The sequence below is a fragment of the Chaetura pelagica genome, unplaced genomic scaffold (genome assembly GCF_000747805.2).
Source record: "Chaetura pelagica isolate M959 unplaced genomic scaffold, ChaPel_1.0 scaffold221, whole genome shotgun sequence".
Lineage (NCBI taxonomy): Eukaryota > Metazoa > Chordata > Aves > Apodiformes > Apodidae > Chaetura > Chaetura pelagica.
This window is the reverse complement of record NW_009952533.1, coordinates 118,460-145,957: the sequence shown is the minus strand read 5'-3', so window position 1 is coordinate 145,957 and position 27,498 is coordinate 118,460. Positions and strand designations below refer to the sequence as shown.

The 27,498-nt window shown below is 36.5% G+C and overlaps 1 protein-coding gene across 1 annotated transcript in view; it reads right to left on the bottom strand.

The window, feature by feature from the left end:
• The window catches only part of KIAA1109 (KIAA1109 ortholog), a 108,175-nt gene that overhangs the window by 42,385 nt on the left and 38,292 nt on the right, over positions 1 to 27,498 (bottom strand). Inside the window, exons 23-48 of the mRNA XM_010008907.1 lie at positions 26,907 to 27,026; positions 25,217 to 25,494; positions 24,229 to 24,479; positions 23,531 to 23,789; positions 22,297 to 23,140; positions 21,353 to 21,423; positions 20,713 to 20,886; positions 20,271 to 20,391; positions 19,325 to 19,465; positions 18,853 to 18,980; positions 18,226 to 18,428; positions 16,706 to 16,903; positions 15,850 to 16,061; positions 15,344 to 15,495; positions 14,315 to 14,465; positions 13,162 to 13,314; positions 11,690 to 11,930; positions 10,263 to 10,411; positions 9,538 to 9,757; positions 8,505 to 8,663; positions 6,729 to 6,904; positions 6,048 to 6,223; positions 4,729 to 5,435; positions 3,176 to 3,415; positions 2,660 to 2,753; positions 1,242 to 1,292 (exon numbers count right to left, since the gene is read on the bottom strand). Of these exons, the coding sequence (XP_010007209.1) occupies positions 1,242 to 1,292; positions 2,660 to 2,753; positions 3,176 to 3,415; positions 4,729 to 5,435; positions 6,048 to 6,223; positions 6,729 to 6,904; positions 8,505 to 8,663; positions 9,538 to 9,757; positions 10,263 to 10,411; positions 11,690 to 11,930; positions 13,162 to 13,314; positions 14,315 to 14,465; positions 15,344 to 15,495; positions 15,850 to 16,061; positions 16,706 to 16,903; positions 18,226 to 18,428; positions 18,853 to 18,980; positions 19,325 to 19,465; positions 20,271 to 20,391; positions 20,713 to 20,886; positions 21,353 to 21,423; positions 22,297 to 23,140; positions 23,531 to 23,789; positions 24,229 to 24,479; positions 25,217 to 25,494; positions 26,907 to 27,026 (5,669 nt within the window). The remainder of the gene's footprint in view (positions 1 to 1,241; positions 1,293 to 2,659; positions 2,754 to 3,175; positions 3,416 to 4,728; positions 5,436 to 6,047; positions 6,224 to 6,728; positions 6,905 to 8,504; positions 8,664 to 9,537; positions 9,758 to 10,262; positions 10,412 to 11,689; positions 11,931 to 13,161; positions 13,315 to 14,314; positions 14,466 to 15,343; positions 15,496 to 15,849; positions 16,062 to 16,705; positions 16,904 to 18,225; positions 18,429 to 18,852; positions 18,981 to 19,324; positions 19,466 to 20,270; positions 20,392 to 20,712; positions 20,887 to 21,352; positions 21,424 to 22,296; positions 23,141 to 23,530; positions 23,790 to 24,228; positions 24,480 to 25,216; positions 25,495 to 26,906; positions 27,027 to 27,498) is intronic.

Here is a 27,498-nt window from a genome sequence, read left to right as displayed (position 1 = left end):
TATAATGAAAAAATACACAGCACTGCAATACAACCACAGGCCTATCAACACCCAATTAATTTACTGAAACTCTAGAAATATTTTCAGATTTTCACAGCTACACATGAGCTATAAGTGATCTAAAGCACTTGTGGATTAATATTGTATGATAGACTGTCAAGTAGAAACAAGTTTCAAAATATTTGATGAATTTACAGAAATGTGAAAGAGGAAACAAATCTTAATTCACAAGCATTTTCAGAAAAATATATTATAAATAGATATTACTACGGAAAACAGCAGTATTTTTTTTTTCTGGTTTAGTGTTGCTACCAGACAAAAAGGTACAAAAATTGGAATATTTTCTTTACACCCCTTGCAGTTTTACAGTCCATCACCTCTCCTTCCAGAGCTATAATCTATAAAGACATTTTAAAGTTAATCCAATATTTTCACAACACTGAATATACACAAATGCTGTAACAAACAGTGGCTGTACCAAGCCCTTCCAAAAGATAGACACTGGTGATGTAAAGCAGCAAAAGAAACCCATGTTCTGAATGCTGCTGCGGGGATGAGGACGGAGGAAAAAAAAAAAGGCAAGCTTTTAGTCTCAGAGTACTGCAGGGTCACTGTGTGTCACAGGGTTTCTAGGCTGCCAGTGTAACATTTCCCACCTTGCCCACTATGCCAGTGGGACCCTTTGGACTTTAGCATTAGGAAGTCAGAAAGCAACTAGAAAGAAAACATTGTGTCTTTTGTGAGGGAAATAACTATGTTCACTCCTATGGATATGGGGGACACAAGGAGGGTCACTTAGTAGTAGAGGGACAAGCATAGTTTTAAGCAAAACATTGTGTTAACATAACTTGGTCAGCATGCCTAATATTTAAACCCAGCATAGAGATAAAAAAAGACAGAAAGGAACGGTCCTATTCATGCTGAAATCACAACAGGTTCTATCACTCCAAGCACAGCATTTCCTTATCACGTTCAAAGCAAATCTAACCTGTTTTTACATTACAAGCAATATTTCACCTCATTAAAACAGCCCCTAGAACTAGATGGTTAACATATACAAAGGCTTTTTTAATAGATATTTAGCAGGGTACATTCAAAGCTTACCTAGGTAATATTAGGTGTCAAACTGAAATGTATTCAAGCAACATCTGCCTACACAATCACACACAGTAGGAATGCAGCCATTAGCTACACAACACAGAGTTAATTGCAAGACTATTAAACATAATAATATGACATACAGAAACTCTTGTTTGGCTGTGCTTGTAGGAGATGTAGGAAAATCCTCCAGTCTACATATGAAGGTTGAAGAGAAAGCAAGAAAAACAAAAACAAAGCAAATAAAGAATAAACATTCATGCAAAATTAGTCAGTTAATTACTTGTAACCCACAATATGACACTTTCAAGTTTATCAAGTTGAGGGGTTTGGTTTTGTTAAGGTTTGTTGTTTGCTGCTTGTTGTTGTTAAAGATTTATCATATATCCCCTCTTTCCTTTGGTATCTGCCCTATATGGAAGCTCAGTAAGATTATGATGTAAGAGAGACACGTTTAGAAACCTTACATAGCTGTTAGATTAGGACTTTTATTTATCCCTCTGAAACACACTTAAAAAGCAATTAAAATAAGAGAGACTCAAGTCACATTATTTAGCCCCTTTTCTACAACATTAATAATTCTAAAACCAGATCACATACTGAGGGTTACCCAACTAACACTCAAACTTCATGAGAGTGATCTACATTACAATGAGCTGTAGTTCAGCTGTTGTTTTGCAACTGAAACAAAAAAAAGGTTCAGCTAGAGACAAAGAAAAATAACACATGCTCTTCCTCAGTTTGTGAACCTGGCAAAAAACCAAAAACAGCAATGTGGAAGATGAGCAAGTAATTCTACAAGTTCATGCATATGAAGTTATTCTCTCTCCCTCTCCTGCCAACTTGTGTAAATTATATAAAGGGTGGAGAATGTATATTAGAACTGTAAAAATAAAACAAAGAATCATGCATCATGTGAGTTCAAAAGTTATCTAATAAATAAATAATATAGGGAATAATATGAGAATAATCAGCATCAGTAGGTTAAATACTTCCTAAAAATCTTGTATTGTTTAGTGGAACGTATAGGCCTCAAGAAGTAATTAGAAGCATAAGAAACACAATACACACAATGTGCTGAAGTTTCTCTGTGCACACCACTTGGCATGCAATCAGTGCAGAAACCTCTGATAACATGATATTTCATTTATTTTTACAAGAGGACCTGCCACCTATGATTTTTCTGTCAGGTCATTTAACCATGACCCTACAATCAGTTCTGATCTTACTACTATCTCTTAGTAGAAAGGAACTGGAGCATTAATATTCATGCAACTACGTCTAAGACGTATGGAATTGGGTGCACTAGACTGACATGTTCACTGTATCCCTTCTCAGCTTACTCAGATACACCTTTCATAGAAGTTTCCTATCCAGGGGCACATGCAAAAAGCTTTGTAAGTCAAATGCAAGCCCACACAGCTGTGTGGTTGCCACCAAATTCTATGAATTCACAGATTCTTCCTGAATCTCGTCAGTGCTTTTCTCCATATTAAGGTACATACTGTCACACAACTTCTATGTAGTTCAACAATTTTAGATTGTCAGGCTTCCTACTTACTGGATATTTGGGGTAATTCCCTCCAGCAGGACAATATTGACACCTCCTATGTGAGCAGTAGCACATGTCTCTGTCATCTTTTGATGTAGTACATCTGAGAAAAAAAGATACTTAATAGTATATCATTCAGTAAAATACTTCCAGGGATACCTACTGCTTTCAGAGATACAGTAGAAGGAAAATAACTATAAAAGTATAGGTTTAGTAGTCACATTAAGTAATGGAAAATTTAAATTATGACAAGAAGAAAGCTTTTGAAAACGAGAGACTATCTTCTAAAAGAATTTCCTTCATGCCATTTTTGGAAAATCTTGCATCCTTTAACATCCTTCAGCATCCTAGCAAAAGAGCTTGCTGAATGTTACTATTCTATCCACACGCACACACAGACACGAAGCACATCTGTTTCCAAAGAAAACACGACACACGCACTCACACACGTGTTAGTACAGGTACAAAAACACATCAAGCTGTGACAGAATTTAACTGCAGAGTCCATTTGAGCTTCTATCCCACCTTTCATTTTCTCTTTCAGGGTGAAACTGCCATGGATTCTCTTCAGCTCGGACTCCATGGTGAGGCCACCGATGTCTGCCTCCAGGTGTGTCCTGTTCACCATGCCTATCCCAAAGATGATCAGAGTCACATGCTGGGGCTCCGCAGCCACCAGGCTGCGCTTCCGCTGCGCGTCCCGGCCGTTCTCCTGCTCGTTCTCAAACACCACTCGGCACGTGGGCTCCGTCGGGCTTCGAACACCTGGGCAAGTGCAAAGAACTTACTTGAGGATTCCTCTCAGGTAATCCTTGACACGCCTGATCTACGTGGGTATTTGAAACCTAGGATCGTGTACCTTGCACATCAAGCAAACCCTTGAGGTCTCGCTTATTCCACTCTAATAACTCTGTAGCTGAACCAAAGCCAAGACACAATGGGGACAGTAATGAGTAATGTGATTTCATTATTACTCATATTCTCACGTGTCTTATGTAAACATTCATATTTATGTGATTTTACTGTTTTACAAAAAAAAATGCTCTGACAGTTTTTAATTGTCCTGTTTCTTTTTTGATCATTTCACAGCCAAAGGTTCTTATAATTTATTTTTGGATGAGCAAGTTTTCCTTTTCAACACTCAGCACATAAAAAAACAACGTAAGAAAAATTTACATTTTGTGCAGATATTGTAGCTGTGGATACGAAATTCTGTGCATGAAAGATAATGCCCTCTCTTTAAGAGATGCTCTCATTTGACACTGTCAGCTTTCCATTTTCATTCTTTAGTTAAAATACGTCCAAAGAAAATATGCCTAACTAGTAACTATATTATCTCCTGCATATTTAGAGCAAGCTGGATTCACCAACAAAAAGAATTATGATGATTCAGCTCTCAAATTTACTCTGCTTTCTAAAATGCATTGGAAATAGACAGCAATGATCATCCAGAACGCAAAGCTTTGAGTGAAATTACGGCCCAAACACCTGTATAATCTTTGCTGGACTTCACCAAAAACAGTATTTCACCTTTTCCTGCCTAGATTCAGAGATTGTTTTTTCACACAGTCACTCCCAGGGCAGAAATTATCTCCCTCAGAATCACTTACATGTGTGCTTACATATTTTCAAGGAATTATAATATACAACATTTCCATTAGCCACTTGAAAACAAAATAGCACACCTAGGGAGGAACAAACTTGATCCACTCTGCACACAAATAACCAGAGAAGTTCACTTAACACTCTCCCCCCGCCAGTGAAAAATCCAGCTTAACAGAGCTGCACACGAACATCAAGGGATTGAATTTAACATCAATGAATGAACAGATACTTGATTAAGTCTTGGACAGAAAGAACCAAAGCAAATTACAAAGCCAGAAAAATACTAATTTTCTTTTGTACACCATCTTGGTGAACTAATTGCAAGTTCTTTCCCAGACCTCCCCACTTGCCCCTCTGATGCAAAGTAGATGGGGCTGGGCATCTTTCATAAGGCATCTTATGATCCATCTTTAGAAGAATACACTTGAGTAGAAGCACACACACAATTACTCGTATTTATGAACGAGTTTTACCTGTTGGCCCAAAAGTTTCAGAAGACTTTTCTAAAATCCCAGTTGGATCAGAAATGAGTGAATAGAAGTTCAATAGTTTATACATGTTTTGCCAGCACTCAGCAGAAGGTTCACTCTGTTCTGACACAGTAATAGAGTCAGAGTCATCCATATGAATAGTCATGTGGTCAACTACATCTTTTGAACCTTTCCTGGACACTTTAGAAGTTCTTCTTTCTGACCTCCCCAAGGAATTCTTGTTTCGTGTCTCTTTTTTATTGTTGTCATTGTTTGTTCGTTTGCTCTTGGTGTTGTTCACTCTGTTACCTCCATTAAGACTTCCTCGAGAGCTTCGGCTGAAATCAGAAGAGCGGAAGTCTCTGTGTTTGCGAGTCTTAAAAGTAGGTGTTGGAGAGGCTGACCCAGCTGTGTATCTGCTAAGCTTGATGTCTGTCTGTGTGGCTTTGATGTCATCAATCATTGTACTGAACTGATGAATCAGACGAACCAGTGCCATGTCTACGTGCTGGCTTATGGACTGGCAAGATATTGTGAAATTACAGTGAAAAGTATTATAATAGCGTTTATTCAAGTCATGAAAAGAAAGGGCATTGGTGGAGTTGTGAGGTGTGCACATGGATTTCTCCATTACAACAGCACTAATACTGAAAGTTTCTAACATCAAAGCTGGTTTGAATTCGAGAGGAGGAAGATTGACAGCTCCTTGCCTGAGGAAAGAAAATGTACCAGTTACAACTTTGTTTCTTTTATGGAGTCAAATACTTTTGACACAGTGGTACATCTAATTTACTGAATCCAATCTTTCATTTCCCTTAGGATCTTCTTACCCTAGTTCCAAATATTAAAAAAAAAACACTTTTGTACTTTCTTATTGTATGCTACTAACACGGTAATAATTCAGTTCTATGTACACCTTGATTGGCATGCCATCTTTGCACCATAACCTAAAGTTTTGTCCAAAATAAGCAAGGGCAGGATTCAGCATTTATACCAAAAGTAACAACCTTATTTACAGGATTAATTACAAGTTGCATTTCACAGGTTCACAGACTTCCCCCACTATTATTCCCAGCAGGTCTCCCTACCCCAATCTCCAATTTTCAAAACTAGCTTTAGTATTTAGTATTAAGTTTTAGTATTTCAGATTTCCATAGCATTCCACAGGATGATAAAAATAAATATTCTAACAGGAAGAGAAAACAGCTTAAAGAATAAAGGACTGCTTCTTATTCTACAGTAGTGCTTTGGAATTCTTCACATGAAAAACCTAGTTTCTGTTCTCTAACCAATACATGTATTTTCAATACCTCACAACATACCTTCGAGCTCGTTTGCTTTTTCTTTCCTTTGCTGTATCTGAATCAACAATATCTGCTCTTAGGCAGTCCAAAGTTCCTGAGAAGGAAAGGTACTCTCCAAAGTACATTCTGTAGCAGAGTGGCATTGCATCCTGAGACTGGATTCCCGTGTAACTTAGAAGAGGTTTGAAAACAACCTACAAAACAAGACCCACTGATTTACTTCTTGCTACCTAGATTATTCCTACATTCTTGCTTGATCATTTCTTGATCAAAAATATTTACAATATTGTAGCTACGTAATACAGAACATTTTTGTTTTATTGACAGTACTGTGAAACAGAAAAGGGTTATAAAAAGGACAGGCTTTATGGACTACACAGCAAGCCAGGACTGAATGACAACAAGGTTTCTCTATGTTCCCCCCAAGTAAAAAGTACTCTGGAGAACTACGCTACTCTGATAAATGCTCCCATACGTTATTTGAAGCTATAAAACAATGTTCTATTAATCACCATTCATCAAGTTTGTTATGGGACACCTCAGAGGTTTCTTGAGCCTGTCATCTGTGCATAGGAATGCATAAGAAACATGTACAAAAATAAGAAAATATTTTCATTGTAAGATGAACTTTTTTCTTTTTAATACTAACTAGTTTTTTTTCCTACAGAACTCCTAAATGCATCAGCAAACCACACCTACCTGTGCATCTGCCAGCTGGACAGCAGGAAACCCCTGGTTGCCCTCTTCTACACCTGCAATGTCATCCTGACTGGTGCTGTGCTGTGAGTGTGTGCCATCCAGGGTGTTCTGGTCGCTAGACAACACTGTGTTGAAGTCTGAAGCAGAGGGTATAGTAGGAAGATTTGGTGCCACACCTAAAAAATAAATACCCATGGAACACTAACACCACAGCAAATTTTAACACTACCAATTCTACTAATTCAGCAAGGTTAATTATAAAGAAACACATGCCATAAATATCGACAGTCAGGTCTATAACCTCACAAAAAGTGGCATTTTCAGGATAAAGAAACAGTCTGATATTGCTGAAACAGGTAATAGACAATCCAAGTTATATTTAGAAAGCATTAAAATACTTCCTTTTTTGCCCTCCTGCCCAAGGACTTCTTGGCTGTATTGCATTCTATAGGCTACTTAACTCCAGTTTAATCTGAAACAGCTTATAGGCCGAATAGCCTATACCATCAACAAAAAGCAAAAGATTATCCACAGCTGCATATACTTGCTTTTAGCTTTCAACATGCTGAAAGCTTCTGGGTTTTATTAGTCCCAATGGAAGATCCACTAATTAGATATCTATAGATTAGTCTCTAGCTAAATACACTCTTCATGACTTGCAGCACAAGGACAGAGCATTTGCATCTTGAGTCTGGCCTGAACTCAACCTCCATGAGATAGAGCTGCTCTGTCAATGTAAATTCATCCTGATTCTTCAAAACTCAAGCTTACAGCTGTGATCAGAGAGCCACAACCACACACCTTCACAGAAGAATGGTTTGGATAAATTTCTGCCCAAGTTAAAAATCACAAGGTGTAATTTCAGGAACAGGAACTTGTGAAAAAACCGTTACAGTTTCAGACAGAAAAAATACATCTTCTACAAAAACAAAACAACCAAAAAAACCCAAAAAAAGACACAAATTGAGATCTATACTTCTACCCTATGATTCTTTCTGCAGAGAGACACATTCCAGTTTACAGAGGAGCAACACCAGTTAAGCAATATGTACAGGACAAAGATGTTTTGTAGGATCAGCCTATTACTTTCTCAATATTAAAAACAAATTAAAACTTACTATTGACTAAGATTAAAATATTATGGTTGAAAGTCACTTAATAGAGGAAACATTCATGTTTAGTGTTAGTGAAAATGAAAAGATACACACATGCAAGGATTATGAATTATAACAGGCTTACAAGAATAACAAATAAGCTGCAATACGCTCTTACACATTGATTTCTTCAATACATTTATGACTTTCAGTAATGTATATTTTCTTTTCTGCATTCCCTTAGATCAGTTGTGCACTTCCCATACCCGAAGAATATTACTCTCAAAATAGATGTTTATGTTTAGTCTCAAAATTGAACCCAGAAAGGGCACGGATTCCAACATACAAAATCTTCATCACAAAACAGCCTATGCAAATTAAGTTAAAAGCAGCTAACAAAATCCAAGGAAGTCTGCAACTAAGGACGATTTTATGGCTTAGCTTTTTTGCAGCTACATGTGCTTTTGGACGCTATCTACATTTTCAAATATAAGAAAAATATACATTTTTGGAGGCAGGCATGTTTATATTTTAATGTTGTGATTTTCTGAGAAGTCCCAGAAGTAGTACTTAAGTCTGTTGAACTTAACTCATTCACTCAATTACTTTCTAAAAGAATGCAGTCAACACAGGAACAGCCAACCCAGAATCACCTCTTAAATTCAGCTCTAATTAGCAATACCTGTTGGAAGACTATTGTGTCCAGATTTGGTGGCTGGACTTTCCTGTACTACGCTTCCCCTGTTGCCCACAGCATTGGACATCCAGTTATAGAAACTCACAGAAGATGGTTCTGACAGCAAAGGGTGTTCAGATAACATATCTGTGGCCACAGTATTTCCTATACAGATAAATCAGAAGCTTTAGCATTTGTTGTATCAAAGTCAGCAAAAAACAGGAATGCAGCATAATTTTACCGACTGAACTTACAAGCCTAATATTAGAATGTATTCCAATAAATTATGTGTCAAGCAGCACTACAGATGGCTACCACAGAAGTCATACTATGACACTAATGGATGTTGCACTACAACTGTCTTTGCATTTGGTCATCTCTACCATTAGCTACAGGAAAGGGATTAAGAAAAGGAAATACCTTTTTTTCTGAATAATATTTCATTCCCTGACAGCAAAGAAGAGAGGTTTTAGAGAAAATGCAGTATCAAATGTGTCTGTTTCTCTTTATGAGTTATAACAACGCATCCAGAATAATAATATAGAACTTAAAAATATTTCCATGTATGTATTTCTAACTTCTACAAACTTCAAAAGACCATTATTAAAAACTTGAAAATTATTATCCACAAACTAAGTTACTGGAACATTAGTTTTAGTCCACTTTTTAAACTTCTTAATAGGTCAAGAAAAAACAAATACAGTACGATCACATAATTTCCTTATTAATTCAAAAAGCCTCAAACAAATCATTATGCATTTTTACTCAAAAAGCAACAAGGCTAAGAAAAAGGAATTATTTTTTTTTACTTTGTATTAGCTGTCATTTGTTTTCCCAACCTGATGTATTCACTGTTTGCTTCTAGCAAATGTTATGGTGCAGCAATGCCTAGGAACTGCTATTAAAAACTATGATTCTTATTTTGGGTGGGATCTTAAACAGAAATAACTCGTAGTGGAAATGCAGTATCTTTTCTAAATCATTAAGTAAAATCAGTCCTCCCTCCCCCTCCCTTTAGCTTACTTATGCTACATCATACCTGTTCTTGTTAAAGAACTGCTTTTAACTGCAGCTGTACTTCTTTGAGGAGTCCCTTCCAAAAGGTTATGCAGGCTAGGAAAACTCCCAGTAAGATAACTGAGCAGACTCTCTTTCCTTGGACTTTCTTTGACTGCCATTCCAGAACGACCAACATGCACCGGTGAATCTGTGGCGGTATCTCCACTAGTGTAACTTAAGGAATGATATGGATGTATACCCTTGTGGAAAAAAAACAAAGAAACTAATTAAGTTCTGCATAAACTGTAAAAAAGAAGGGACATTTGATCTCAATATGATATCTGAACATGATAACTACAAAATTCTCATTCCTGCGAAGTTTTGGACAAGTAACTCTATTTGGGGGAGGTTATATGCCATATTTTGTAAACTTTGTGCAGCAATAGCTAAATCTTCATTTTTGCTTCCATAAATAGATTAGAAGCCAAGAGAAGTTCATGTACATCCTTCAGTGATGCACATATGTTGTTTTTAAGATTGACTCTGAAGATAATTGTCAAGAAAAAAAATAAGCAGATGTAGAATGCAGACCAACTGATCAAGCATCACTTCTGTAAAGGAAGGAGCACACCTTCCATGTGTTACAGTTATAAGTATAGTTACTTTTTAGACAAGCATTTCTTTATCTGCAGTGTACAGAACTGCTTCTTAATGGGCTGGCTACAAACCACTTTCCCCTCGTGTATGGGGCTCTAAAAACCTTACCTTTATTTTCAGAACAGAGTCACTGTGAGTGTGAGTCTTGGATAATTTCCTCATGATCTCAGCACCAGTTACAGGCCCAGAAGAGCCACCAGCAGGTGGAGGACGATTAGCTGTTCCTTCCAGGAGCATTGTATGCTCACTGACAGTAGCTGGAACCAAGCAAATAATTATTTTTTATTTTATATATATGGGGAGACAAGATTATCTATTATTAAGTATGTTTATTTACAAGTAGTCATGAACTTCCAAACTGATACACACCTGCACAAATATTTTTGTCCTTCTAATATCATACAACTGTTATTCTGTCCTACAGTACAGAAGGAAGTTGCCAAATTTCCTTCTGCTGACTCTGCATGGCTGATCATTTTTTTAATTAAGATGATTACATTTGTATTAATTCCATCTGTAAGGAAATCTACAAAAGGCAGCAAGATTCGCACTTTTGAAGTTCATGGTGAAAAAGAGAACACGGGAAAAAAACAAAACACTGCACTGGTTCCAACAGTCTGTTTCTGCTCGACCAAGATGACATTTTGGAGGGGTGGCAAAAATTTCCATCATACTGTATGGTTACTTACAGGTTTCAAACAAAAATACATTTGGTTTTCTTCTCTTTAAGCTGGTAACTGCTGCCTGGCTTTTAACCAAATGTAGATTCTCTTCCTGATTTTTTAGAATTGGCTTAATCCTGGCTCAAACCAGGACGCTCCCTGTTACATAACTTTTACTTGGGGAAAGAAAACCATAAAAATATTATTTCTGAGAACAGTAACACTGCATATAGGTGCTACAAACACAAAAAACCTAAGTCAACTCAAGACAGCAAAAAAGAGTGCTTCAACAACATGCCTTTATTTATATCCTTCCTATCTGTGCTTCTTACTTAAGTCAGCTCCAAAACAAGTATAAAGCTAAAACAGTAGCTTATGTTAAATTTGCTATCTGTAAACTGGCTACAGAAATTTACCACATATGAAGTAGTAAAAATGAGGAAAGTTGTTTTTTTTAAAGAAAATATGTCTTCCCAGAGAAAAAATAAGAAGGTAGGTTTGAAGCTATCCCTGGGAGAATTAACAGAATTGCATGTTACAATTCTTAAATAAGGTCAGAAGCTGCACAACAAAAGCTGAATCACAAGCTAGTAAATAATTAAGTTGACATATTTTGTGCAGGAAATAACAAGACACAGCACGTGAAGAAAGAGATATCTCCTTCTTTATTTTTTCCAAACCAGAATTATTGTAGTACTATAATTATTATTGCCAGCAGCTGTTTCAAAATGAAGATCTTTCTAAAAAAGCATCTTGGGTGATTCTAAATAAGAATATAACGTATTCAAGCATTGAAACTCAAGAAGATACAAATCCTCTGACAGGAGCTACTCGTCCCTATGAATTTTTATGGAGACAGAAGGACACAAATACCTGCATCAAATTCAAACTCCGCTCCATCAGCACTTGTGTCACTCTGAAGACCACCTCCATTGTCTAATCCAAGTCCATCCTCGTGCTCATGGTAGGGATTTGTCTGTAGTTTCACTGGCTGAGCTGGTCTGTGTAAGCTGACTCCTTTAAAAGCGGGGGTCACCACAATGAACTTCATCCATTGCCTTGCTAAGGCAACTAGACCTTTCTTTAAGGTTACTAAAGCAGGAAGGCCATCACTCTTAAATAAAGAAAGAAATTAAAAATCCGTATCACAACATTTTGAGGTAGACTGAGGGGGGAAAAAAAAAAAAAACAAAGAAAGACCGCACTCCTTTAAATCTTTCTGCTCAAGAGGTTTTGGCAGAAACATGCTGGCACCATACAATGTCCATTCAGATAGAAGAAGCCATAGTGCAAACAGATAAAAATTATAGCTTGATTGAACACAATTCATTTACATGACCTAAGGATCCAGCCCAAGGGAGCAAAAATAACAGGAAACACATTTATCAAATATGAAACTAATGAAGTAATGATAAGGCTCTGAACTATGGACTAAAATTCACAACAGCTCTAGATCAACTGTAGAAATAGAAGTGAAATTTAACAGATCAGGTTGTTTTCCATTGTTGGCAAGCACTATTTTAGAAACCGAAAATTGAGGCAAAAAATAGGGATTGTTTTGATTAAAATCACTGAATTGTGCTAAAGAAAAAAAAAACCTTCTTATTTTGACCACAAATCCAGCAGTGCTACTTCTGCTACGATTGTGCTACTTCTGATCACTGGGGTTTCAGTTGAATTTGTTGTAAAATGCAGTGTTTAAATCTGACAGGCATGGAATTGGATTATGAAAATGACACAAAATCAGGAACAAACACTCCTCATGCCTAATATGTTTGTTCAAGAATTATTTACCACTACAATCCAGACATCTACATTCTAACGCCACCAAGAAAAAAGATTAAATTCTTAAGCTTTAAAGTTTCTACAGATCTTAAACTGTCTGCATTATCCAAGTATTTCTAAAAGACATGAAAACTTGCTCTGGGGGACAGCATCTGGAATAAGGTAATGAGTGCATGCCCTTGCCTTAATAATTGAGATTAATTTTAAAACTATAGATAGACATTTTTACTACTTTCTTGTTCTTTTTAAGAAAAATTAAATCTTATTAAAAGGCCAGAAAACATTTTAAAGATGTGCCTTTTTGATTTATGATTTCTCATGTATTTACGATTAAGATCACAAAATAAAAATCATGCATATCCACAGACCACAAGAAAAAAAAGCAGATCTGAAAGAAAAAGACATCAGAGAAGCCATACCCACTTGTCAATTTAGGGTTCTATACAAGTTTGGGTTACACTTTCTGGTTTGGTAGCTTTCCTTAAACTGTTACCTAATTTAAGACATCAGAATTGGTACATTAAAAACCAACACACCAATTTCTTTGTAGTATAACTCACCATGGTGGCATCCTCAATAATGGAGTAATTTGCTTGATGAAGGTAATGGTGCAATATATTACACAGTAAACAGGAAGGATTTTCTTGCAAGAAACGAGCCACTTTGGTAAGCCTGTTGTACTTGCTTCTCAGAGGAAAGTGCACACTTTTATTCTAGATGAAAAGGTAAACATTTTTCACATACGAACATGCAAACACAACACAAGTGAATTACAAGATTTCACTTACGATATCACAAACTTCAAACCCCATTTTAAATTCTACAACAAACGTTTGCCATATGGATGACTACTTTTATTTTAAACAGGGCTATGTGAAAAATCATACTTGATGCTTATCTATATTATTATATTATATTATATTATATTATTATATTTTTATATGAAGTAATAAAACACAAGGTTAGATTCAAATTGCAGACTTTGTAAAGTTACCTCTGGAATAACAGACATATGCACGGCTGCATGAGATTTTCAAATAACTGTTTATTCCATGTTAAAGAAAAAATAGGTACTTCCCTAATTTTGGCTTAATACCAGAAAAAGGGCAGGAAAACAGACAGGAAGGGAGGCAGCAATAAGAGACTGCTACAAAGGTCGATTCTTGAGTACAGCAGAAAACTAGCCTGATACTAAGCTCAAACTTTCGATGCAAGACAGGATCTCAACAACACGTATCACGTCGAAGTCTTCCCACTACACGGGGATAACTAAATGAACAGCAGAAAAATGCCTACACACCAGAAAGCTCCTCAGCAAATCACAACTAACAACCCATTTGTTATAAAAAGTCTATCAATCCCAGTTCTCAATAAAAATAATTGTTAATTCTGTGTTTCTTGCTAGAATGTTTCACCCTCACTGTGCTTTTTCTCCCTTCTTCTAACAAGCAGGCCCAATACACACAATTAATCAATACACTGCAGGAGAACAGAAATTCAAATTTTATCCCAAAAGATACTCTGAATATTTAATAGTTCAACACACTTTCCTATTTACAAAATATTTACTGAGTTCTTGTGACCAAGTCTGGAAGTAAAAGCTCATAAGAGGTGCTATAAGTTTGTCAGTGAAAATATCCAGAATCCCAAACAAGCATATATTACATATTACACTGCTCTGTTCTGGTACTTGATTTTATAAAGGTCGTTTACCTCTAAAGCTTCTGTCATAATGCAACCCATAACAGCACAGATTCGCAGGGTTCCTTCAGTCTCTAGTTTATTTAATGATGATTTCATTTGATCAATGGGAACAAGCCAAGCACCCACTGCAGGCGTTGCAGTGCTCAGGAGGTTCAGCTGCCTATGGAGAAAAATAGAAAGAATCAGACATTCATGCTCAGCAGCAGCAATTAGCAAGGTTTTCTGATGCTGTTATGAGTTCAAATAGGTCAAATATGACAAAGCCATGTTACAAAGTACCAAACACAAACTTACTGCCCAGAAAATGAAAATTGGCCAGAAGTACTTAAGGCAGGTTTTGTTTTACTTAAACACTCATGATTCCACCCACTCTTGCTACTGCTATTCTCTTCTTTTCCCATTTGTAATCCCTACTAAGATCATAATATTTTAAATTCTCGTCACTCATTGAACCCCACATTAGCTGTTACACAATATATGATGAAAGATTTTTTGTTAAAGGGCTGATGCAAGAGTATTAGTAAAACCACAAAGAGCATTTTCTAATCTAGAGCTACCTACTGAGCTTAAACTAATGACTGATGTTCTACAAACAAAATATGAAAAGCTAAGTAAAATATTCCTATCTTGAAAATATTTATCTTGGACTTCGAAATGCAAGGACAGTAAGATCATGGGTTAAACATCAGGTTAAATACCAAAAGCACCCAGTATTTCTCTTCTCTAGCACCTCTTCTACTCAAAACAAATATCCCCCTTTGCCTTTCTCCTTCATACATTTCAGTCTCACCAGATGTTTTTCTAGTTGTTTTTTCCTCTTTTCTTCTTTTAATCACAACTGGATTTTTTCTAGCAAAGCTTCCATATAAATGACAATAAAAACATGAGGCGTTACTTTGAAATATGTAAATTTCAAAATGTTCATTTCCAGAAAAGCTTCAAAAATTATAGAAATTACATTCAGACTCTACCAAATGAAGCTGATACTCAACCAAGTAGAATTGTTACTTTGTTCTTCTAAGTCAGGTAAAATTATACCTTGAAAATACATGGGCTGGAGAGCGCACATTGGTAGGGGCTGCAAAACTAAACCAAATTTCTTTGATTGTTAACTTCATGCTGCAGGAGTCAGGAGGAGGAGGCATCAAGGGTATATCTTTTTTCAGATCATCAGATTCAACCCCTTCATCCTTAAAAAAGGAAACACAAAGTTATGAAACTGAAAGGCACAAACATACCATACACTGCACTGCTCATAAGAAAGAGTTTCACAGACATTTAGGCAAAAAAATCCCCAACTACTGCTGTCTATCAGGTGTTTCAAGACAATACTAGGAAGACCTTGCAGAAAGTTGGTCTATCAGGTGTTTCAAGACAATACTAGGAAGTTGGTAAGCTTAGTGTGCAAGTAGACACTATGGATGCACTTCACACAGACAGACATCTGGTTCAATTGTTGATTTTGTATTATGAGTGCTAATCGCTTCAAAACAAAACCAAAAAACAACCCAAGACCAATCGTTTCCTACATAGTATATTCATACCTGCTCATCTGAAACTGAATTTCCATTAATATCTGAAGAGGGACTTATCCTGTCACAAGGAAGGTTGTCCTCAGATACATCAGTGTTATAACCACTACCAGTCGGAGAATCTGAAGAGTTATTTGATGCAAGCAATCCACTTCTCTCTGTGTCTCTTGATTTACCCATGACTCCAAAAGTGTTATACAATACTGCTCCAGATTGTCTTCCTCCTATAAAAGCATATATACCAAGACTTTAAATGTTTGCTGTGCATAAACATCTATAAGATAAGCACTTCAGAGGAGAAATCAACACAAATTTGGTTAAACAAGATGCATTAACATTTTACTCAATAATTTAACACTACGATTTTTATAAAATTAAACAGTTAGTTGTAAAGCTCCTGACAGTTTGTTCCAAGAAGATGAAGAATACTCACATGAAAACAATTTTTAAACACTATTCCTTTAAAAGAATAACTTCAATGACAGAAAACACATATATACTGGGTTAGTTTGTTTTGTTTTTTTCTTTCTGAAGCTAGCTTTACCTGCCCAAAACAAAACTCTGGCCATATATGCAGACACTTACTGTGGCTATGATTCCAAGCTCCAGTTTCTGCCTTTGCTTTAAGTTCAGAAACTGCTAAAATCATTATATATAGAATTTTTTCAGAAGTGGTATTGATTACGAAAAGTTTACTTATTGTATAATATACTGTGGGATATTATTTATTTACAACATACATGTACTATTTAGCATCACCTATGAATATAGCAACGTCTAAACAAATAATTGCTAAACTGAAGACCTAACAAGAGAACAGTTAGCAGTTTCATTAAACAAGATAATATGAAGCCTATATAAACTTCACCTTTTATAGTTAGGTTTTCAATTCCACACTCAAACATTATCCAGCCCCACTTCTCTTGACTAGGACCAATCCGAGTTACATCTGGAACAGCTTGTTGATCTGTTTCATCCACAAAAGCAAACTCATCCAACTCTTCCAAAGTAAAAAGAACTTTTGATTTCCCAAAAGGAATAGCTGTTATTGCACAAGTTCCAATGTCTGTGAAAACAAACATATTTATCATTTTGTTACAAAATGAAAAAAACTTTACATCTTCAAATAGCTCCCTGAAGTTTACAGGGCTTTGGGAGTGTTGTCCATTTAGTATTCCAACACAACGAGCTTTGAGACATTCCCAAACCTAACACACCTGTCTTCTTCATCTTTTTTGTAGAGTAATGGTTACAAAGACATGTACTAACAAGCACTTGAGATTTTTACCTCAAACTGGTAATTGGCCTGAAATTACTCATTTTAATTCAAGGGCTGGTTAGAAGCATGTCTGCCTCTATATTTGCAGGATACAAAGCAGCAAGTCTCACCAATTCCTAAGAAAATACAGACTCAAACAGTTATTAATTCATTACGTTTGCTGCCTAAAATCCAGGAGAATACTACACTTTCTTTATTTCTTTGATGTTAGATTTTAGCTTAAATATAAATCCCTCCTTCTAGTGACATTTCTGAAGGAACATTTTACATCATTTTACACCTATTGCCTATTAACGCACAGAGCTAAATGTCAAACGCTGAGAATTACACAGAAACAAATTATACCCCTTCCATTCCTCACTCTCTGCCCCTGCGTTCTAAGTGCAATCACTTTTGCAGTATACATGAAATGGTAAGATCCTGAGGAAGACATTTCTCAAACATTTTAAATAGCAAATGATGATTTATCTAGGTTTTAATTAAAAAATTACTTGGCCTTCTTGAATGTCTGCAGCACACCTAACACAGGACACTATTGCTGAGATTCTACTCATAGCTAAGTAAAATGGAATTAGCTATTTTCATGTTCCCTTACTGCTTTTTTCTCCTCCAATTTTGTTTGTTCAGTCATCGGGGCACACAGGTGGCTTGCTTTTTTCTTTATTCTGTGGCTTTTAATCCTACCTGCTTCATAAAACACTCTCTCATGTCCTACTCTTCACAGGACAGAGTAAAACAGCACTAACTAGTAGAGATTCCATCAAAATTGAATCAGTACAACAGGTATATTGTATCTATCTTGAAATTGTTACAAAGGAGAAAGAAAGTAAATAAGCATAATTCTTCCCCATATCAGGTGACAAAAAGTGGTAGCTGAAGAGATTAATTCTAGCACTTTAGTAGAATAACAGAAAACAATTCAGAGTAACTATCCTAAACATCTTCTTACAGTATCTGCAAAATCTTTAGGTTCAGGTGTCTTTATTTAGTCTGTGTTAATAAAAAACCCCCACAACCAAACTACAAGATCAAGTCCTACTATAGCCACTTGCTTCTACGAAAACTGACATTTCTACAATTTAAAAAGAAAAAAAAAAAAAAAGGTTTACCTGTTGTATCAAGGCCTCTAAGTTGTCCATGAACGCGACGGATGTTCAATTTAGCAGCAATTTCTTTTCCTTTTTCTGCTCCAGCATTGGATCTCAGAGAGCCAGAAGACTGGGGCTGCATTTTACTGGTTTGGATGTAACGATCAAATGTGACAGAATTTCTCCCAGTTTCTGCATTGGTTGAAGTCTCCTCAACTATACCCCTTTGAATATAAGGGAGACAAAACACTTAAGCAAATCTCAGACATATTTCATTTTATTATTTTTGTTTAAAATTTTAAGTGACATTGGCACAAGTGTTAGAAAGAACTCCTTGTAAGACAGAAGATCCATATGCTTTGCTAGAAAACTACAGAAAAATTAAATTTCATCCTTCATGACATATAAGCAAGGAAGAGTTAAAACTGAAGTTCTAAAATTATTCCAGAAGGAATCCCCCACTTCTAAAAGAAACTGCATTTCTAGTCAGATATTAGATGTTATTTCATAAAACACAGAAAACATCTTAATTCTTAGTTCAGTCGTAACAACTTTTTAAAATACTTTTCAAAACAGCAAAAATTGGCATCACTAAGTCTTTTGACTAAACAAGGAAGAGCCGCAAATAGTTATATGTATTATTCTTACCTATTCATACGAACTTGCGTAGCTATTCTATCAAAACACAAAGCTACTAAGGAAACATGAGTCACAGTTTTGCCAGAAGAAACCCCTGGGGATTCATCAACAGATGCTTGCAGCAAACACAGGTTCACCTAGATGTAGAATTCCCCCAAAGATTAAAGAAATTTGGAAAAAAATGTTACATTAAGTACACATCACTAATTTCTGATACAACAGTGTCTTATACTTATCAGTAAAATTAAAAATAAAAAAGTTAGAACCATCACATATACAAGATGTAACATAACAGTCAATTCTCTTGAAAACGTTTGTTATCCAGCACAATTACATTGTTTGAGGAACTAATAACGAAGCAAAATAAGAGTAATTTATGAGTCCCAGGTCTTCTAAGCAGCCAAACAAAAAGCTCAATGAATCACAGAATGCCAGGTTGGAAGGGAACTCAAGGATCATCTGGTCCAACCTCAGTTTTTACCTTTGGTACAGTAACGTTGGCCTGAAGACCTTTAATTGTCACATTATCTTGCTTAAGTGAGAGATTGGTCTGTGCTGGTCCCTGGTTTGTTGTTCCTGTAGTGTCTATTTTTGTTCCTCTAATATCCTGCTTGGAAGATAACTGGAAGAGGGGGAAAAATAATTTATTCTCACTGAAAGTAAGAGCTGCTAAGATAAAGAGTTACATGATAGTCAGTCATTACTGAAGTAGCATGAGATTGAGTTCATTTAAAGCACAATACCATGATTTCTAGAACAAGGACTGTAGCACTTACAGATACAGTTGGTCTAGATCCATAAGGAGAGCGTTACATAGAAAAACTTACTAAGAAGCAAATATTTAGTGTCTGTTACACTGTGAAGTCTAAGATAAAATATAGATACAGCCATTAACTTGGACAGAAAGAACTAAGACCACAGAACTACCATACAATCCTTTTCAAGCTAGATTAATTTTTTAAGTTAACAGATGAACTGCAAAAAACACCAAGTGAACAAAACCACATGCACTTTAACAACTTAGTTTGAGCTTCCCTCTACCTCACAAAGACTGTCTCCCTAAGTATTGTAAAATGATGATGCATTGCTGATAAGAATACAATACATAAGAATATAATTTATAATAATTTCTAAGCACAGAATGTATTATTTCATGCAAATTACTGAAGCTACTGACTAGATGAGACCAAATTAGAAAAAAAATCAGTCCTGTAAGAGAGCTTTCTGGTCACTGAAAGACAGCATTTAACAGTGGATTATAAAAATGCAAACAGATTAGGCACAAGATTAGAAAAAACTATTCCAAATTAATATAGCATTTAGCTACTGCATCTCAAAATACTGAATTTACTTGAAACTTTTTCTGTGTAAGATAGAGAAGACAATACTCTTTCAAATTCATGCATTTTTCTTGTTCCCTTTCTTACGTTTTCTGAGAAGCTTGTTTTGCTGTTCTGTACAGCATCTCGCAGAACTTTGCAGTGCAGATCATCAACAATTGCTGCTGGGTGCCGAGAGCTGGCACAATGCACCATGGCTTCTATATACCTGAGAGAGGAAAAAAGCCCACCACACACCATTTAAACCTCCAGTTTCACATGACACACCACCAATAATGTTAAATAAACATTCCTGAGGAAAAAAATAAGCGCTGCCAGATATAAAGCTCACTTCCCACGTCAGCATAACATTCTTCTAGCTATTTCATAGGAAATGCAGAAGTACATTCACTGGGTATGAAGCCTTACTGCTCCCTGTCACATAATTCAATCTTTTTACCTAAACCTTTGCCATATAAAACAGCTTTGATTTTAGACAATTTTTAGCATAATCAATAACAAATGCAGTAGCAAAAGTAAAATTAATTACCTATCCAGTGCCTCTGCTACAAGAGGAGTCAGAACTACATCTACAGTTCCTTTTACTTCTACTATTGCTGTTGTTCGTGTCTGGAAGACAGGATGATCCAATGTCCATTCTTCTGTTATGGTTTCATCATCTGTATTTTCTGCAGACTTCTTATCCAAAGGAGTATAAGGTGTACTAAACAAGTCAAACACATATTAATAATGTGGGTGTGCAAAAGAAATACAGAAGTGCCCTGGTACCACTATGATCCCTAATAAAATGCATAAAATGGCAGGTTTATTCCAGCTTAGGAAGCACACACATATATGATACTAGGGGAGCTAAGGCCCTTCCCTAGATTCAAATAGAGCATTTGGCAATACAATGGGCACTTGCCACAAACACCTCCCAGATTAATTGAAACTAAATTGTAATTTCTAATCTTGAAAACCTGTGAATGAAATAATGTAGTTCTTTCACAGTGTAATTTCTTTTAGACCAAAACCGAACATTGTATAATTTAAAATAGACCTGTACTGGAAACTGCTGCTACGAATCAAACTTCTGGAGGGCTAAAAATAGCCAAAATATTTAACAAGGGTATCAGAAAAACCCTACTCTTAAAAAATATGCCAATGATGTTATGCAGTATTCAACTTACTTAGATGTTGATCCTGTAAGCTGCATCCCTCTGTCCAGTAATGAATTAGCTGTTAGACCCTGTTTAACAATCTAAGATAAAAGTGCAAAGAAATTTATTACACAGCTTCTATAAATTAAAAAAAATACCCAAGGAATCTTTAAATTCACATTCATCTTAGGCATTTTTTTCCTTAAAATAATCCCTCATATGCAGATTCCCCAATATACAGAAATGCCTAGGTTTATTTTTTTAATTACTTGAGATATTAGATTATGACATTTTTACATAGAGTAGATTTTTAAACTGCTTTTAAAAAATTAGATTTCAGATACTAATCTACAAACGGCTTGGATAAACAAAGCTCTTGCTGCATTCTGATAACAAATAGAATTCTAGAGCTTAGACACCTATTTTTTATCAAGTAATTTCCATTATTTTTCATGTATGTCATTTCAACTCCTTCCTTAAACATGGATGCTCATATCACATACATCACTAGGGAAAAAAAGCTCAATTATTTACAAAAATAATTGCTAAAACTTAGTATCTTTTTACTTACAAATAAAGCATTTACAGCCTAGATTATACTTTATCAGTGTACGTATACTTACAAAATAAGTTAATTAGATATACTGCTACCAAAGTTCTGTGTAACATACTTTAAACAAAACTCATACAAATATCCTTCTGCTGGATATCATTCAACAGGCAGCATTTTTAAGTGCAATAATGACAATTCAGAACACACATCCACAGAACTCTAACTCCATCTTTTCTTTTCCACAACCTACCAGCCACACAGCCCACAACCTTACGTCAGAAATCCAAGGTATTACTTAACTAAAAGCAGAAAAGTTTCAAGTTTCTCACAGCCTTATTTACACAACAGGTGTACTAAGCAACTTCATCTTGTTTTGAATTCCTATTCCTTTCGCTATTCTTGCCTCCTCCAGCTTCCATACCTTAAATGTTGGGACACAAAGTTGCTCAAAAGACGAGGAACTTTCTTCACTTGTTGGAGTGTCAAGGTCTAAAGGGCGATGCAATGAAGATTTGGAAGTTCTTTTGTTATTTGGATGCTTTACTGACCAGTTGATCACCTGGAACTGTGAAAGATAATTTTGGTAACATGCCATTACAGGCTGCTGGGAAGTTATTTGCTCACTTTCTACAGTCTTGTCAGATTCCATGACATACAAGTTCTCCACATGATCATCATCTCCTCCAAGAGCCGAAACAAAGGAGGCCTGTGAAGGATGAGTCTTAATTGGCAAGGTTTTAACATCCTGACTCATTTCTCCATGGATTGTGCTTGTTAAGGGCCCTTCCACACTGTGATAAATAGACCCTCTACTATACTCAGTTTTCTGAGCTTGTTTTTTTCTCTTCTTCCTCCCTGGATAGGTTCCTGGACCTTCATCACTACTTATTGGCTCAAATTCTTCTGCTGCAGAAAAATAAGCTTCACTATCGGCCATTGACATACTGGAATCCATTGACCGATACTGGTGAAATGAGTTTGAATCTGCAGATGGTGTATATGGAAAAGAACCAAAGCTCCTCCTCTGCTTTGGGGAGTCCAAGACATTCTCATCACTGCGAGACACATCACTGCTGAACTGCACACCAACTGGGACAGGCTGCTTGTCTCCGTAGAAGGCTGCCGTGAGGCTCTTGGTGCTCCCAAGCCGGGTGGAGCACACGGATGCTTGTCGTTTCAGAGGAGACCTCATGGGAGACTGACCAACAGGCCTTTCCTGGTTGCCAGGGGATGCAGGGCTGCCCTCTGCACCCTCAGCTGCAACACTGCAAACAAAAATTAAAGGTTCATTTGCTTATTTTATTATGCTTCTCTCTCCACTGATGGAAGTGGTCAAATGCTTCAGCGATTCCTTGACCTTCTATAGCAAAGCAAGTATTTTCACAACGCTGATTACATACTGAATTCTGCCACTTGTTAGTACACTTGTCTACATACAGAGAGGTAAAAACTAATATGAACAGCAAGTTGTCTTACATGCTGAATTTTCTACCTATATCAGGTAATCACCCCCTATTTGGGATCCAAACTGGCATTCAAACTAGGATTTCAGCAGTACCATCAGAAAATAACCAACACTTTATAAATTGCTAAACATAGTGGGGTTTTTTTCTGTCAGACATATAATTATACTTCTCACTGGGCACAGCACTAACCTCCCACGACCATCTTCTCTTTTTGCACCAGACAAGAACTCCTTCTGTCCCAAGTGATCCTCAGTAGTTGACGACGGGCTGTCCTTCTCACCCGCAAGCAAGGGCAGTGCAGCACTAGAACTGCTCGTTTCCTCTGAAGAGGATGAGGAGCTGTGGGAACGCAATGGCACTTGTAGGCTGAGATGTTGTGCTTTTCTCTCCATTTCTATTCCCATAGACCTGCAATCCCAGTCTTTGCGTTTTACACCATTTGCTTTACCTAGGATCAGAAACAGAAAAACTGAACATCTGATAGCTGCCGTGGTCTCTTCCCTGCATAAATAAAAGCCCTAATTTTGAAATGCATACACATACTAGTATGTTGTACTAACAAAAATTTATCAAATCTTAACAGCAAAACATCACTGTCTTGGTAGACTGCTTTCTATGTAAGTAGAATATATAGAAGTGAAAAAACTTATTTTTACTCAGAAAGGAGTTACACGCCAATATAAAAATTCAGTGTATGAAAGCTTGCTTACTACTTTCAAGCTACTGTCTGGTCTTAGAAGAGCCCATGACACTAAAAGACCTCTTGCACAAGAGCACATGTACTACTCATTAACTATAATGGGAAAGACTATAAATACTAATGCACAGTTAAGAAATTATACTTTCGGGCAAAATAGACTAAAATTACAGTTACAATGTGTTCTCACCATCTAAAATTTTAGGCATCTCCTTAGTAATTATCCATTCTCCTGGCTGCAGTAAGGATTGCCCATAAAACATATCAGATTCTGCACTTGTACTTGAGAAAGCAGAGCTGCTTGAAGGTGTCAGCTCCTCAAGTTTGAAAAAATCCAGTCCTGTTAACGTGCCACCAAAGAATCGACAACCACCAAGACAGCCACACTTGTTCTTGCTTCTCTTATTCCTCAAATTATCATCAGGCCACAAAAACCACAATCTATACAAAGGCAGAAAAACAGAAAACAAAAAACCCACATTACTACATTAGCCTTAGCACATTAATATCAGTGACAAGAAGATTAAAAAGATATCCCTCCCTTGTATGTGAGCTCCTATTTCTCTTGACATGAAACAAGTAATTAAGATTTGCAGCTGAAACACAGATGTCAGACATAAAATGAAGGATTAACTCCAGAAAGGAGCAAATCACAAATGTATATGCAGAGCTCAGGCACAGATTATATCCACCCGCCACAATACACACTATTAGTAAAAATCCTTTCTTTCTGCATGGAGGCAAGCACTGCAAATACCCTCCACAGTGGTGCCTGTTGCTTGTGCCAGAGGCAACTGCTCTCCAGAGAGACACAAATCACAGCTACACCAGGCATGTAGTTCACAGCTGCTCATCAGCTTGCTCAGGACTCTTTAGGGGCTCTTTTAAGTACAGCCTGAAAATAAAGACCAAATTTGATCCCATCCTCTCCCTGATCTTCATTTTGGGGGAATAAAGGAAGGCAGAGTTTTGCCCAAAATCACATGATTCTGTATAGTCAAAGCACATTGAAATCACCAAGCCCATAGCTAAACATTCCACATACTTTAAAAAACAAACAAGATATTGTCACCTTTGTAAGCAAGAAAGAAAAAAAAAATAATAATCCTCAAAAGCAAAGAACAAAGTTTCACCCCCAAAAAGAATTCAAAAGCATCTCCTTCATTCATATCTCTTACCTCTTTGTTCGGTTATCGTGTGTTTCTAAGAAGTGTCTCTGCACTTCATGTTTAGAAGGATGGTCTGCAGCTAAAGCAATGTCAGCAGTGATGAGCCCCAAGTTGACAGAGCCAGCTTCCAGCCAATATGCCCTCCTTAATATTGGCTGCAGACCAGTTCTGCAATTGTTCACCTGCTCAACGTATTGTCTCAGTTGAAAGTCTTGAATAGCAGCACTTACACCCTCTCCAACAGACTGGTTGTGGAGGTTGCAGTTTGCAACACGTATAGCACCCATCTGAAAACAGGATTGAAATCATGAACCCTGATGTCACTGTCCAACTAAACCACCTGCTCACACACTATCGATCCTCCCCAACACTGGTGTATGCTAAGAAAAAAAATGACATAGCCCTGCCAAACATGCTTAGTCTTCAAACTAAATTATCTGGAGACATTGGACCAAGTTTCCTGCACAGCTTCAGTACTTTCCAAAAAGTCACCATGAAGTATGTGAAATTTCAGACAGTTTTCAAACTTCTCACAGGGAAAAGAAAGCTGATAAAAGAACCTTGCCATGGAAGACCTACTCACAGTGTTAATATTAAGTTATTACTTCTCATCGCTGTCAAAGACTACAAAGGAGCACTGGAAATATTTTTTTTTTTATTTGACTGCAACACATTCAGGAAGTAATTTTCTGCAGTGGTTCAGGTTATTAAGCTGCCTTTGAAAACACTGTCATTCACCATTATGCCTGCAAACACAGTTAAAATTTGTGATAGTGCTTTTCAATACAGGGCTCAAAAGACTTTGGGAAGTCAAATGTATTTTTTTTCACTGCCACATGGTAGCAAGCCATTCAAATGACAAGATACTATGTCATTAAAAAATGCCTAAAATAATTAGCACTTTGCTTCAGTTAGATTCTTGCTCATGATACGAAGCTGTCCCCAAAACGTTACATGTTAAGTGTACCTTTTAAAACCAAATTTACTAACAGACAGCACAACAATTAGTCCCTCTTATTAGAATAGCACTTTTCTCCTTTTCTGTTGTTACCATGACTCAATTGTCTCTTAACTTATAGTCTCCCACACTGAGTAAATTATTCCAGTTTTCTCTTGGATGATTAGGATAATGGAGACAATATCAGCTCTTCTCTGTGCATCCTTTTTTGGACAGAGGATACACCATGCAGCATTCTTAATTGAGTCAGGCAGTGGTGCCAACACTGCTCTCACCTCTATGAAGCTAATCTTCATTCAAACTGATGTATCACATAAGATGATCATGAGTTATCACAGCATTGACTTGTACACAATCCATATCAATAATTTCCAGTTGATGAGTTACTAAATTACAGTACAAGTTCTTATTAGCTCTCAGGTACAGATACCAAGATTGGTATTGCCCCATGTTTTCTTTAGTTTTTTACACCAATTCTGCAGCTTCCACTCTTATTTTGGCAGACATCCCCTCCTCTTTACCATTTTCCAACTTCATTAATAGAATTACTAAGCATAAGCCAAACTGACCTACTCCTGTCCCTGTCCAAGGCAACCTTTTATTACTTAAAAGTTTCAGAAATTCTGCTTAGTCTGTTGCATTTAAGCAAACAATAAATTCAGGTAGCTATTCTAGTGGAATATATTAAGAACTCTATTGACAAAGAAGGATTTAAATTACTGTTAAGATAAATACTTTTACCTTTATATTGGTGGCACAGCCATGTTCCACCACATACAGATCTGTTCCATCCATGGCTAAGCGTGTCATAGTGTACTTTAAGTCATCAGATGTTGGGCATGGCCCAGGGACACAGTTCATCTGAAGAAAAAGGGAACAAAAAACATTAACATTTATATTAGCAGTTTTAATTTAATTTGTGCTTATCCTTCTATTTATTTTCTGTTTAAAAGAGGCCTAAAACTGGAGCAATAAAAAGTTACTTTTTCTACACTATCAACATGAATAGGAGATGGGGTGTTTCTTTGCTGAGGTTCATTTACTTGTGCATGTTTAAATTCTTTTGTCCAGCAACACCAGGGGACCCAGTTGGTTTTCCTGCCTTCCACCAGCAAAAGACAAGTCTGCTAATAGAGAACATAATGAAAACTAGAAGAAGAAAAAAAAAAAAAAAAAGGGAGATCTTATTTATATTAGCAGTTTTAATTTAATTTGTGCTTATCCTTCTATTTATTTTCTGTTTAAAAGAGGCCTAAAACTGGAGCAATAAAAAGTTACTTTTTCTACACTATCAACATGAATAGGAGATGGGGTGTTTCTTTGCTGAGGTTCA